At 38.0% G+C, this 14,266-nt stretch overlaps 1 protein-coding gene across 1 annotated transcript; it reads right to left on the reverse strand.

Moving 5' to 3' along the window:
* Window positions 1-500: 500 nt before the first annotated feature.
* PRRG1 (proline rich and Gla domain 1) lies at window positions 501-13,069 on the reverse strand. Its single transcript, XM_074156465.1, has 3 exons — window positions 13,026-13,069; window positions 8,639-8,799; window positions 501-1,025 (listed from the first exon to the last, which is right to left on the reverse strand). Exons 1-3 carry the CDS (start codon window positions 13,033-13,035, stop codon window positions 501-503), a joined length of 696 nt encoding a protein of 231 aa, XP_074012566.1. The 5' UTR covers window positions 13,036-13,069.
* Window positions 13,070-14,266: the final 1,197 nt, after the last annotated feature.

The following is a 14,266-nucleotide window of genomic DNA, read 5'->3' on the forward strand; positions in this document are numbered from 1 at the left end:
GCAGCCTTCCAAGGGCCCACGATACGGTGCAGAATGTAACAATAATCCAAGTGAGAAAAAGGAACCAACCAGACAAGAGGCAATACTGCAAAATCAGTCCCCTGTAGTGTAAATAACTATCTAAAATGTTCCTTAAGGATTCCCTATTTCAGACAACTCTGACAGTCTGCAGTAAGAAAGGGGAGGGGGATTCCACAAATCTTGTGGGGAATGTGGACTACGTTCAGAATAAAACAAGTGACATCCCTCAAAGAAGAGGTACTTTTGAAAAGTATGATAGAGCACCAAATTTATACCTGCACTACACTCTTGATACAGATTCCTTATCTTTTAAGACCTGCTGTAGTGAAAAAAATACCAAACGCAAACCCAAGTGAATCTAAAACAAAAGTGAACTTCATTGTACAAGTCCATTAAATTACAGAAATGCATAATAAGCCAAGATAAAGTGCTACAAAATGATTAGTAATTTTTAAGAAGTCCATAGCATTCTTCTTGCTTTATTTAGCACTGGTGACAACAGGAGATAGTGCAATTGCACCGGCTGAATTGGAACTCACTATGTCTTCATATTGTGGGGGTGGATCTAAATGTTGTTCCGTTTCACTTCTTCTCATACTGATTTCACCAGTGGCTTCCTCATATGAAGGAGGAGGGTCACAGTTTGAGAACCTTGTGGATATTGAGTCTGACCGTCCATCTGTATAGCTCAGACCTCCTGGAGAGAGCCCACTGACTTCATACATTTCCTCCTGTGGGGAATGAACAATGCTGAGAGGCGGTGGAAGAGGACCTCTACCGTCAGCCACAGCACCATCACCCATTGCTTCGTGGGCTCCCCTATGCATGTACACCGACTGTCTACGCATTTTCTTTTTAAAGAGGCATCTCCATATGACAAAAATGACAATGAGGATAACAAAAAGGCCAATGATTAATGGAAATGCAAGGTAAAATGAATACCAGGTATGTCCTGTGTTACTTTCTCCCTGAAGTCCATTTTTGTAGACTTTCCAGAACTCCTTCTAGAAGAGCAAGACAGGATAAGTCAGAAACTTTAACACAGTTTAAAAAAAAAAAAAAAAAAAGACAACACTAATCAACTTGTTGTAAATGAATGACAAAAAAAAAGGCATTTCAAATACTGATGATTAAATTAAGAACTGGTATGGATAAGCACACACAATAAACGTTTAAATTTTCTTCTAATGTGGTTAGCGATACAAAAGGCGTTTTGTTTTTTAAACCCAACTCCTCACTGCTTTTAAGATTCCTGTGACTGCACTAAATATTTACAAACCTGCAGCACAGGACACAGACAGGACTAGGTAAACAATAACAATTACAAAAAAAAAATTAATCAGCATGCACATCAGCCATCTGGTGGATCAAAATTTTTCAGCACCAAAAAAAAAAGTGAGGGTTTTTTTGTTTGTTTTAAAATTGCAATAATAGACTAATACAATTTGACAGGGAAATAACTGTTTCAGAATGACAGACTATTTTGGCAAAGCACAACTATGTTGTACTGTCATCTCGTAATTTAGACTTCGCCCACCCTCTGGCTCATAAAGCAATTGTTGTCAGCTTATTTTGAGTTGATTCAGATCCTCTGTTTATAGCTAAAAATAGCTTCAGCAGTATAAGAATATTCCACAGCTTATTATATTCATGAAATTTTGACAAAACAGCTACAGATACATGGAACAGAAAGTGAGAAGTGAAAATATGAGCAACGGAAAACAAAGATGAAGGGGGACACCAGTCCTTGAAAGTAATCTTTGCTATATTAATATGCACAAGCAAGAGTACAAAGATAATGTTGCCATCCAATTTTCTCCGCAGTGAATAGTATGAAAAGCAAGTACAAAGAAAATCATAACCTGCCTCAAAAAAGTAGTCATCCTCAACTTTAAATCTCTCCTACTAAGAAACACTTCCCCTGTGTTTTATAGCCATGTATAATTTCAGGAAAAAATAATGAACCCCCCCTCCGAAATCCATGCCAGAAACTCTAAATTCTTCAGTTTCCTTAAAAAACTTAGATATGTGACCCACTCACATTCATACCATCATTTATTTCAAATGATAATACACATCTCACATGCAAGTATTTATAAAATACTCACAATGTAAAATTGATATGGTTATTGCTCAATTATTACTAAATTACATATTCAGGTTGCAGACTGACTCATTTTGTGTACACACAAAGTAAATACATCCATTTTTTTCAGTTCGGAACTGCTGCCACGTGATCAGCGTTAAATAGATAATGCCACCAAACTGGTCTCAGAGACAGCTTGAGTCCAGAAGCAGCACAGCCCTTCTAATGTGGAGGCTAAGCTTGCCCTGTGCAAAGCCAGGACCAGGACACCATGGACAAAACACATGCTCACAGTGCTTCCGGATCAGAATTTACTGCAGTCTTAACTGCAGTAAATGCAATGCCAAGTGCATGAAACAACTGGCTATCATGTAGCTGTTTGGTTGGTTTCTTTTTTAGAAAAGAAACTCAGTTGTTCTATCTTTCTTAATTCCTACAGGAAACCAAGATCAGGTGTTTTTCCTAAATTCCAAGGCTTGACATCAAAGCACGTCACCGCAGTGCTCCTCTCTGATGCGAACCCAGGTACAAATCATCTGAGTTAAGTCAGGTAGCATTGATTTCAAACAAAGTAAGCAAGTCTTGGAAGATGGACTAACCTCTCTCTAAATGTTTCTCTGCAAAGGCCTTCCTTGATGCATTGTTCCACAGTGAATCCCTGATCAACTGTGCTGAGTTTAGAAAAACATTTAAGTGGAAAACTAACATTAAAAAATGAAATTAGCTGCACAACTGAGGACTTTGGGGGGGGTCTCTGCATGATAAAGATGAACAAAACCAAACACTCCACCTCTCCCCATCAGATCATCAGGCAATTAGGAAGGTCTGTTACCTATTACCTTTCCAACTGGTTTGAATACAGCTAACTAGATTCTTTAGTGGAATAAATAATCATCTCAACTAAAAAAGCAGAAAAAGAATAATTAGCATTAACTGCTATTATCTGTACTGGAACCAAGCTTCCCACCCCACTGCTCTGCTGCCTCAACAGCAGCAAAGGAATAAAATGATATAATGTATGTTTTCAAGGCCAAAGTTGCACAGATTTACTGAAAGTCATCAAATATACTGTGCAAGGATGTGTCATTTAAGAGACTGTGGAGGAGAAAGGTAGTTTTCAAATGAAAAAGAAGAAAACACACTTTTCCTTTAGCAATATATTTTGTGTTGCAGACGGCAGAGGAAATACACCCTCTCCGATGTAAGGGCAGTAGATTGTGACTGATATTTTAGTAATGTTTCCATGATACTTCTAACTCAGCTCGATCTGCTGGAGAAAATGTCTCTGCACCTTCTTCAGAAAATACGAGCATCTCTCCTTGTCACCCTGCAACATGGCAAAGCAGCAGAAAAGCTGTTTTCCCAGAGCGGCAGGCAATTAGTTCAGAATAGGTTATGTGTGACTGGGGGGGATGTCAAAGTTGATGGTGTGACCAGGCTGGTGTGTAAAGAGCTTAAGGTTTAAACTGCCTCAGGGATGAAAGTAGTTTAATGTCCACTTTCATTTGCGTGCATGGCAAAGGAAATTCCAAGACAGTTTAGACACACACTCCCCTGTCAAAAATTACAGTGCTTCACATCTAAGGCTATCTTACAGAGACAGAGGAATAAAGTTCTGCACATAGGTGAAAAATACTAAGAAAGAAATACTTGCTCAGTCACATAAAAAATGCTTTCTTTAAATCTTCCTCTTTGGAAAAAAAAAAAAAAAAAAAGAGAAACATTTTTGCAAGCCAAATCTCAAAGAGAAGCACAAAGACATTTCATTCCAGACTGATAGAATTGACAGGAACTGAAGAAAACTAATACTTCAGGTTTGAGTTGTACAGCTGCCAAGCAGCTCACCCTCTGCTCTGTCATCCCACAGCTACACTGCACTGTAAACTGAAGGCACAGGAGGAGGACAAGCCAAAGTCAAAGACAAATCATGCCCAACAAAACCACAGAGAACTTGGATGAATTTGGACAGTGTGAGGATTCAAACAAATTGCTATAAAAAAAAAAAAAACCCAAGAGGGAGAAATACTGAAAACCTAGGAAGTAGCTGTAGAACTGATACAGAAAGTTAAAGACTAATTTAAAAATTGGAAAACTCACAGCAAAAACATCCCTTTCATAGTTGCTGGTCTCTTAAACCAACAACAAAAAGGACTTTCTACATGACAAAACTATTAACTTCTGATTTATGAAAAGGACACTCCAGTAATCATTTACCCTTAAGCACTGTACAGCTGGGAATACCAGGTGTATATGCCTTAAAAGGCTGAAAAACTAAGTTAAGGAAGCCACAGAATCAGATAACTGCAATGGAAAAGATTTAGAAAACATCTAACATATACTCCTGCCAAGAACTACTTTTCTGAATGTCCCTTACTGCTTTGGCAAATCCAGTTTGAAATAATCAAAAGGAATTCTCAAGGGCATCCTACACAAAGACAGTTACGGCTAATTTGCCAGAATTTTGTTTCCCTTTTACTTCTAATACTTCTCAGAACAGAGTCGGCATCAGTCAACTGGATCTGAACGCTGAACCAAATAAGGGATCCACGTACAAGTTAAAGAGACTCACACCCTGCTGAGAATTTCAGCCAAGGCCTTTACTACATTTGACAGCATCGTCAGCCACAAATGATTCTTGGTCAATTATCTGACTTGTTTTAAAGGTGGACTAACAATATGCCAGTCAGAAGACTGCTTGGTATTCAGTAGGTAGAGGATACAGAAGTGAGCGTACCTGCTACACTGTTTTCTTCTGGTCTGCCCTTAATTTCAGGTGGCAGAAAAAGATTCACCTCTTCTCTTCTGGGTATTTATGCAGCACCCATAATTAGACACAGACTGATGCTAGAAGTCTTACTTGATCATATCATTTTAGATCTGGTGCTGACAAGTTCAGAGTTGCTTGCTAAGCTTTTAGTGTTTTGTTTGTTTATTTGTTTTGCTAGAATATAGCTATACAGAGAACCTTCCAATTTCTGTAATACTTAAAATCTGTGGGAAATTTGAAACACAAATAAAGATCTTGGACTTCTGGCTTTTAAAATCTTCATGTAGTATAATTTTTAAAAAAAAATGAGTTAATGGAAATAAAATCAGTGCTTCAGTCACACCCAGCCACTTTGCACAGTAACCTTTGAACACATCTTTGAGTCTCCCAACCACCTCTAACGACTGACCAGTGACCACCTACAGTGCTGCCTGCAAGCTACAGGTACTACAAATAAACAGCTTTACTAGATCAGACCTCGGGTTCATCTAATCCATTACCTTCTCTCTGACAACAATCATTAGAGATTGCCGAAAGAAGAGTTCAAACATAAGCAGGCAGTGATACTCTCCCAGCTTCCACATATTTGTACTTCAAGAACTTCCATTAGCCAAAGCTGACCCCTTTTATTCAATGGTCCCAGATTGATTTATCTTCTGTTCATTTATATCTTTATTCTCTGAAGCTGTATAAGCTTTTAGCATCCATGATATCCCGTGGCAAGGCAGTGCACAGTTTTATTATCTGTGGCAAGAAGAGATACTTCTATTTGCTTTGAACCTGCACCTTCTAGTTTCCTTTGAGGCCCTTTTAGCTCTCCTGTCAGATGGATGTCAAGTGACTGACCTCAGTTCAGTCTTCATGCTCTTCACAGACATCATCAAGTATTCTCTGATTTAACTCTTTTCTGATCTATTGTTGTTACAGAAGTCTTTTCATATCTTTGGTCAACTGTCACACTTCTCTGGTCCTTCCTCAGCTACTAATTTGCTTTTTAGAAGATAGGGAGATCAAACCTGTACATGGCACATTGAAGATGCGGGTGTGCAATGACATAATTATGTTCATAATAATAATGTTATTTTGATCCCTACTCCTTTCTACAGATTATTAGCAATCAGGTTTTTATTTTGTTTGGTTTTTTGTTTATTTGTTTGCTTTGTTTGACTCCTAGGCATTAAATTCAAGTCTTCATAGATTCAAATTCAGATCTTGTTCCCGAGTTCACTTCAGAGCCAATAATATACATAATGAATGTTCTCTTTTCCCCTATATACATTACATTTGTCAACACTGAATTTCATGTTCTGTTTTATCCTGCAAATTCTTCCCTGTTGGCTCTAGCTTTACTAACATAATAGTATTATCTTTATAATTAACTTTATCATTTTAAATAATAATTCTGAACCTACCACAATCCCCAAGCCCACACAATATTAAAGGCATTCAGTACTTCCATGACAGCTATGCATGTACACTTAACAACACAATGCTAACTTCCCAGAAAAATTCATGCATCAAAAATAACTTGAGGGAACTGCTTGATACTATTTTAATATTACAAATCTGGATGTTGCACACCTCCCCAGAAGACTGCAGAAAAAACAAAGAATCAAATGGACAAGATGAGGGAGAATACACAAAAGAAAGTTACCATGAGATAAATAAGCTACAGACCCTATTTGAATTCCAGTCTATCTATCCTATGAAATCATTGCATCTTTGTTACTCTGAACATATGGTATCACGATCCTAGTCTAGTGCATCCATTTCCTTCCCCTGAGACACAGAAATTACTAAGCGGCTGTAAGGATGGATACCTCTGGGGGACAATGGACTAAATAAAGCCTAAGTAAATGAGGCTGGTCAGGCACGACTGTCCATTAGCAGGGCCTGGCCCATCAGCAAGCTACCAACCACAGAATAATGCAGTTAGGCAAAAAGGATTCAATAGTAGAAATGGATAAGGGGTCAGGACACTATTGGAATCTCCTTCTCCCCCATGACACGAAGGTTGTAGCAAGAGTGGAAATGTAACTATTTCAACTTTACTATATCCCTGCAAGGGAAATGCTATCTACCAAAACACAGAATATTCCTAAATGGGAGAAAAGAAGCCAAAGTGAGAGGCAGCATGTTCAGCCTATGCTTTCTCTAGTGACTTGAACTTCTTGTACTACTTAAGCAAAAGTGATATTGTGCTAGAGTTTTAGACAAGTAGCGTCATTGTACACGCTATTCTTAATTACACAATGAGCTGTCATTAGGAACTGCCACACCAAGCCAAGTTTGGGAGGTAAAAAACATGTGTCTGCATGCACTTTTCTTCGGAAAGAAGCAGCTTTGAAGAGACACTGCACGTCCTACTACTTCATTTTAATAAATCACAAAGTTCTCATTCCAGACTTATCCGTTTCCCAGTTGTATGACCTCCAAGAAAAAGATGCCAAGGACTTAAAAGTTCAGTATGCCTTTACAATAACATTGATACTTTTTGATGTTGAGCTCAGCCAGTGAATAGTAGAATGCATCACCTGTGTAAATTCTGGAAATCTGCAATGCTCCCTGTGCCACTTTACCCATTAACCCATTGGCCTTGCAAGTAAAATCTCCCTGTGCAAAAACACACAAGGGATATAAGCTTTTTTTGAATATAAATTGTCTGAGTCACATTTTCTAGCATCCGGTTTTTCACTTCAGATTTATCCTCAAATACAGCCCTAATTTCATCCATGTCTGTCTTGAATTAAAAAAAAAAAAAAAAAATTAATTGTTGACTGTATTGCATTTAACAGTTCAGACGCCACGATCAAAAACCTGTGTGTTGTTTTTATTTGTTAGGAAGCAATCTAAGATATGTTAGGTATGATATGCAGCTATTGCTTGCACAGCCATTAGCCCACAAGCTTATTTTAATTAGACAAGCCAACAGACTTATGCAACAATTCTGTGTGGGCAGTATCTGCTTAATTCCCGTCAAGTTAATGTATCACTGCCCTTGCATAACACATGGTAGCGCTGAAATTATTGTTCTTTCCATGTTTTAGATCACTGCTGCTTAACAATACTCTCTGGGGGCTCGCAAATTTTAGCTTGAAGGCTGCCAACTAGTCTTTCCTTATTTTTAGACTATTATTAATCTGGGCACTGGACACTTTGGCCAGCTACACCAGCACCTGGGATTCACAAGTGTATTTTAAATGGAAAGCTTTTTGAGTTGCTCACTCATTTCATATAAACATATACAATAAACAAATTATTCCACAAGGAGTGAGATGAGTGAAGACTTCTGCCCTCTGTTTCCATATATTCCCCGTAACAGTCACAATCCCATCATTCCTTCCAAGCAAGACAAATGCATTTGTGATATCCAGGTCAGACTCAAGTGTGTGATGATAGGAGAACCAGGACACAGGCTATTTGGGTAAATTGTGCTGCCAAACAGATGACAGTCTTGCCCACCTTTTCTCAAGTGGGGGTATTAATTCATAGTCCTTTTCTTCCCAGCTGCCAATTTTCAAAACACTTAAGAGCATAATTATCTTTGAGACTTCCACCCCTTCAAATTCAGTTTAATTGGGATGAAGGATTCAAAAGTTATTGCTGTGCAGTCTACCCACATCCGCCGTACACCTTATTTTCTTAAATAAAGAGGCCAAAAAGAAAAAACAATGTCATGTTGGAAAACACACAAGCATTCAGCATACCCAAAAATTTAGTACTAATAATACTCCAGCCATCTTTAAATACACAGCAAAACTTACCGTTTTTTCCTCATTTTCAAATGCTTCTCTTGCTTCTTCATAGCTACAGATTTCTTCTCTGCATTCATGTTCTATGTCACCTTGCTTTAATTCTTCCAAAAATGTGTTGGCTCTCGGGTATCTTTTTAACACAGAATTGGCTTTGTCCTCTGTCAAGAACACTGAGTTAGAGAAGAGACAAAGGTCACTTTTAAAATAGATATCCAAAACCTCATCCTAAAACTGCTCAAAGAAAATGTGCTTTTGAGAAATAAAGAGCTTTTCAAAGTCACCCCCTTTATTTAATACGAGAAAAGACCATTCCTAGTTTTATTCATTATTGTAAGTAGATGGGCCTACAATTTCAGTAGTTATTGCTATAACATCATAAATGTGATGGATCTCGATTCAGCACCACACTCATGTATGCTTAAACAAGACTGAAGCCGGTGCCTAAGACGAGCGCTCAGAAGGGACAGGCACATGCTCAGCTCAAGCAACTTCTTAAACTAAGATGAAACAGAACAAACAAATCCTGCTTGTGAACATCCAAAAAGATATTTGCAACTGCCTGAGGGCATCACAGACAGAATTCTCTGAAGTTTTTGATATAAATATTTATGAATATTACCTAGAGTCATACACACCAAAACAGCTGCACTTATTGAAGTTTAAGTCTGTAAGTTTTCTTAAGCAACTTTGAAGCAGACTTGCTCCGTTCACTCCAGAAATGTCAACCCTGAAACAGTGACCCTTTTGGGGGTGTAGGGGGGAAGTAGCCTCTTTCTATTTTCTTGAATCATACACAAAACCTCACCTTATTTGATGAATCAAATAAACGACCCCAAAAGGCAAACAACTTTCTGACGCAGATATTCTTTATTTGCTTCCCTTGGTTTTCTGTTCAAAGAAGAGAGCTGGGAGCAACCCCTTTTCTTCTGATGTTCCAGCTTTCCCTCAAACTCCCTGACCAAATGATTTTTACAGTAAGGTGCACCTACTGGAACACTCCAGAATCCAGCAGACCGAATCACCCAGGAGGTACATCTGCAGTGAATGATGCAGAAATTCTCCAGGTACTTCAGGTCAGGAAACAAGATCATGTCAGTGGAACACTGTTCTTGGGCTCTCACTGCCAGCAAGAGAGACTAATTATTCAATGCGCTGCCACACTAATACACTCATACTACTTCCCGGTCCTATGTAATCATTTCTGCATTGGTTCACTTTGTCTGGGACCGCCAATACACGCCAAAGGACAAAGATTGACTGGTTTAAGCAATGATTTATCTATAATTTTGTGTGGATCAGTTTGCTGTGGGCTTTTTTGCTTAATCATTTGATTTTGAATTTTAAAAAAGGATGGCAGCAAGTCTACAAAGAAGGTCACTATACTTCTGTTTTCTCATGAGATAGATGGGGTGGAATTTTTCAGCAATGAGGCTACTACTGTAATTAGGCTGATCTACTTCAATTTAATTTTGTTTACCCTCTGTGGTATACTTTGTTTTAAATTGTTAGACAGCCATCTTCCTTGTGCAAATGATTAAATGAAGATTTGAAGACTAAATTCCAAAACACCAGTCACTCCTATACTTGCACAGTTGAATACACGTGGTACGAACAGGCACCACACCAATTACACTATTCACGATGTTGCCAGAGGTTCAGCCCACAGAACTTTACAACTGCATCTATTGCAATTTTGGTTTTCTACAGCACCGCTGGTAAGCACATAGGCATCTCCTATTGCGTAAGTTTACTGACTAAATAACATCGAAATTAATATTCAAAAATCAAAAAGGAAAGAAAAAAAGGATGGCTTCTTTCTATTTCCCACACAATTCTCCTGACTCCCCTCTGGGCCTGAAGAACTTGGTTCCTTTCAACATGCCTCAGTGATCAGCTAAATGTAATGAGATGAATGACTTGTCTGCACCAGGAAGCCAGTATGCAGCCATGCACAGGGACAGACCGCCAGTGCGCTACCTACTTCTCACCAACTCCTCCTGTGGGCATTCCTGAAGCGGAACAAGCTAGAGCCCAAACTCTCTTAAGAATGTCCATATGTGGAATCACTGAAGAGTAGATAATGCACTATAAATCAAGTTTCCCTTCCTTCAGCAGATAAAACCTAGGGAATTTCATTTCACAGCTGGAATCCATCCCTGAAAATAGCAATAAGACAAACTATGATAGCTTTGTATTGGATGCAGAGGGAAAAGAAATAGAGGAAAACACAGGTAGCTGAAAATACCCTGATTTAAAGCTTCTGGCTCTCAGAAACAACACACAAATCTTTGTTTCTGCGTGCACTTTCCAATTTACCAAAGCACCAAACTAAGAATAAAACTTTAAAAGCTGGTATATTACGAAATACTGCATTTGATACACATTAGGATGAGTTTCTAGGTACTATTTAAGTTTTCCAAAAAGAGCTAGGCATACATTTCTGCTTCAAAATGCATTGATGAAGAACAGCAAAGCATTAAAATAATTCAATATTCAAGAAAAGCCAATGTATGACTATCAATAAACCCCACCTTTTTTTATTTAGCAATTCATATTCAGAAAGTGTCTCTCTTCTCTCACAATACAGTATAGGAAATGCATACATCACAGAGACAAAAAAGCCCACTGAGGAAAATAAGCCACACCCCATATTAATTCTGAATGCATCTGATAAATAACGATCTATGTTTAGTCCAGACCAGCAATGGCTTTCAACCCTGCAAGGCCGGAAAAAATGAAGTATATTAATTTGTTTGTTTTCATTTGACATTTTTAAAGCTCTGCACACTTCTGGTGACTTTAAATCCTGTTGAGAAGTCAATACAAATGTAGAAAGGAAACATAAAAACATACACTGATCAAAGCAATCTTGATGGAGATACTGATTGAAACACAGTGATTTAACGAGAACAAGCCATTGCCTGATGAATCCTATAAAACGAGATAATGGAACCATATTGCAGAAACCACTTTGACTTCTTAGTATTCCAGGACCATCAATCATCATATAGACATTCAGTTATAATTGCATAGGAGCGTGTAAAAAACCTCTTTGGGGTAGATGCCCACCTAGCCAAGCTACAGCATGGCTGAAATTACTGCAGCTGTAGATCATTAGGGTAGAATTGCATGTGGCAAGAATAAAGTAATGAAGCAAGATAAAACTTAATTTTTCATTTTGTTAAGGAGATTAACTGGCAAACACGAGACAAAGGAAAAAAATCAAAATTATGATTTTAGCATTAAGTAAGATAGATGTAGAAATAAAAAATCTGAAGTCTCTTCCTCTCCTGCAACTTTTGTACAACACAGATGAAGACATACAACTCCCAAATCTACTCCACTGAAATACACGTTTATTTCTCCAAACATGCTTGTGCTCTGGGTGTAACTGTAATATTTGGCTTTTAGGAAGCTTTTATGCATCAGAAAGCTACAAAAAAAAAAAAAGTTCCAAAGTCTTAGTTTGACCACTATTATTGAAGAGAGTAATACAGAGTAGTAATAAGAGTAAAGACAGTAATACAGTCAGATCAATATATTATACATTCTCATAAAAACCTGTGTGCTATCATAACAGTGAATAGATACTCTAGCAACATGAAATTAAATTAGAATCAGAAAGAGACAGGCAAGGACACCAAAGGATAAATACGTCTCAGCCTGCCAGCTGAAACTGTCACAAGCAAAGAAAATAGGTTTCAGGTCTTTAGTGACACAAGAAACAGGGAGCAGCAGGGTGGGAAAAGTATTCTGGGATATGGAAGTGTTGCCAAAGCAAAGCCCAGGGCACCCGGGACACGAAAACCAGTGCTATTGAGACCATTATTAAGGCTTCCTTTTTCTGACTCCTTACCAACACCCAAGAAGATTAAAACCACCACCAAACACTAGAAATAAACATTTCATTTTAAATTTGATGCTGCAGCTACTGATAAATTTGAATATTTCTGTAGGTGACCTTAATAAAACTACTTGGTTTGCACAGGGCAGAAGGGAGAAAAATGTTTTGAGCATTTACACCTAAAGCTTAAAAAGTGACTCCTGCTCTGAGATTCTGGGGTTACTGGGACAAGTTTAGGAACAGTTAAACCAAACTACACAAGGCTGGAAATTTAGTTCTGTAGTTTTCATTCTGCAGGAAGCTTTCAAAGATCCACAAATGAGTTTGTGATTATTATTATGGGCTGCATATATCATCTCTGTCAGAAAAATAGTATGATTCCAGTTCAGTTTAGTGTGGGCAAAGATGTGCATCATAGTAACATCAAAACCAGTTCAATAGCAGAGGATATTTTTTGTGCAAACTGACTGGGATTTTGAGCAGAGGATAGTTTGGGGAGTGTTAATGCTCATTTCATAGGGAATAATCTCATCACTAAGTTAACAAACTTACCACTATCCATGATGATTACTGTCAAAGCAGGGAACTTGCAAGTATCAAGTCTGTAAATAAAAGAGGAAACACACTGTTGAGTTTGTGAAGTATGATGACCTTGGAAAACTTGCTCTTAATTCCCAAATATTGTTAGAAATATATCAGTGCATGCAGACCAATTTCAGTAGTATCCAAAAAAACAAAAAGATAACTCTTGTGAAATGGTGAATGCTTTAACCTTTTTCAAGGCTTTCCATATTTATAATATGCAAAAATACAAATATGAAATAGGTGTGTATCATTTTAAACAAACCTGCAACCTCTGTTTTACCTAATTGAACCTGAAAGGTATTACATTCTCCACTGTAATTACTTATACCTTATCTAAGACTTAAATTCACTCTGCAGAGATCATCAAGTCAACTCATTATCCTCAGTCTACGGATCAGATTTTTTGAAATCAGAATGAACACATGCAAATTCATTCAGAGTCTGCTACTGATTAAAAGAGGATACCTGCATAAAGTTCAAGGGCAGAACAAGACCTGCAATTTGGCAAAGGAACTTGCAAGACATAAGAGGATCCCAACCTGCCCTACAAGAACTTACATGTACTTTATACCTCACCTTGGAAGGAGAACAGACAGAGATGTTCTCAGTCAAGAAAGTGCCTGAAGCTCATTGCACCCACCAGGCAGACAGCCAACAAGAACTGCATCTGAAGGCAGCAACAGTAGCTTGAGGGACTGTTTTCAGTTTGTTGGAGTCTTTGTTAGTATGGGAGAAGTTAAGAAAATAAAAGCTTTCAGCAAAGTATGAGAAAGGTGCAGCTGTCTAACCAAGTTGGTAGAAGACCACAGAGTTAAAGTTGTTGTTTTTTCACTAATAAATTATCTACTCCTAAGGTTAGCATCAGTTCTACTTCAGAGGCTAGGTTACACATCCACATATCATACCATATTAATGGTATTGGTAAATATGGTAATATTAACTCTCCATAAAACCAAAACCTCATAAGCAAATCTCTCCATAAAACAAAATAAAACAAAACAAAACAACTATGCACAAAGTTTGGCCATAGCTCCTGTAATAAACACAGACAGAAAGTTAAGAATTCCAGCATGGCCCGTCCAACTGTAATTGGTCATGCAAGAGCAGACTGTAGTATTTGCAACCACTGCCGCTGAAGTGAATGGAGCTCTATAAGGACATTCCAGTCTGTTAACAAAACTGTAGGATTGAGACTAGAAGACGTGGGA

This window comes from Numenius arquata, chromosome 1, assembly GCF_964106895.1.
Source record: "Numenius arquata chromosome 1, bNumArq3.hap1.1, whole genome shotgun sequence".
Classification (NCBI taxonomy): domain Eukaryota; kingdom Metazoa; phylum Chordata; class Aves; order Charadriiformes; family Scolopacidae; genus Numenius; species Numenius arquata.

Bases quoted from the DNA above. Each gene is read 5' to 3' on its own strand.
- PRRG1 (XM_074156465.1), bottom strand. The intron at 1,026-8,638 runs GTAAGTTTTGCT...TTGCTCTTCTAG, and splicing joins TTGAAAATGAGGAAAAAACG to AAGGAGTTCTGGAAAGTCTA.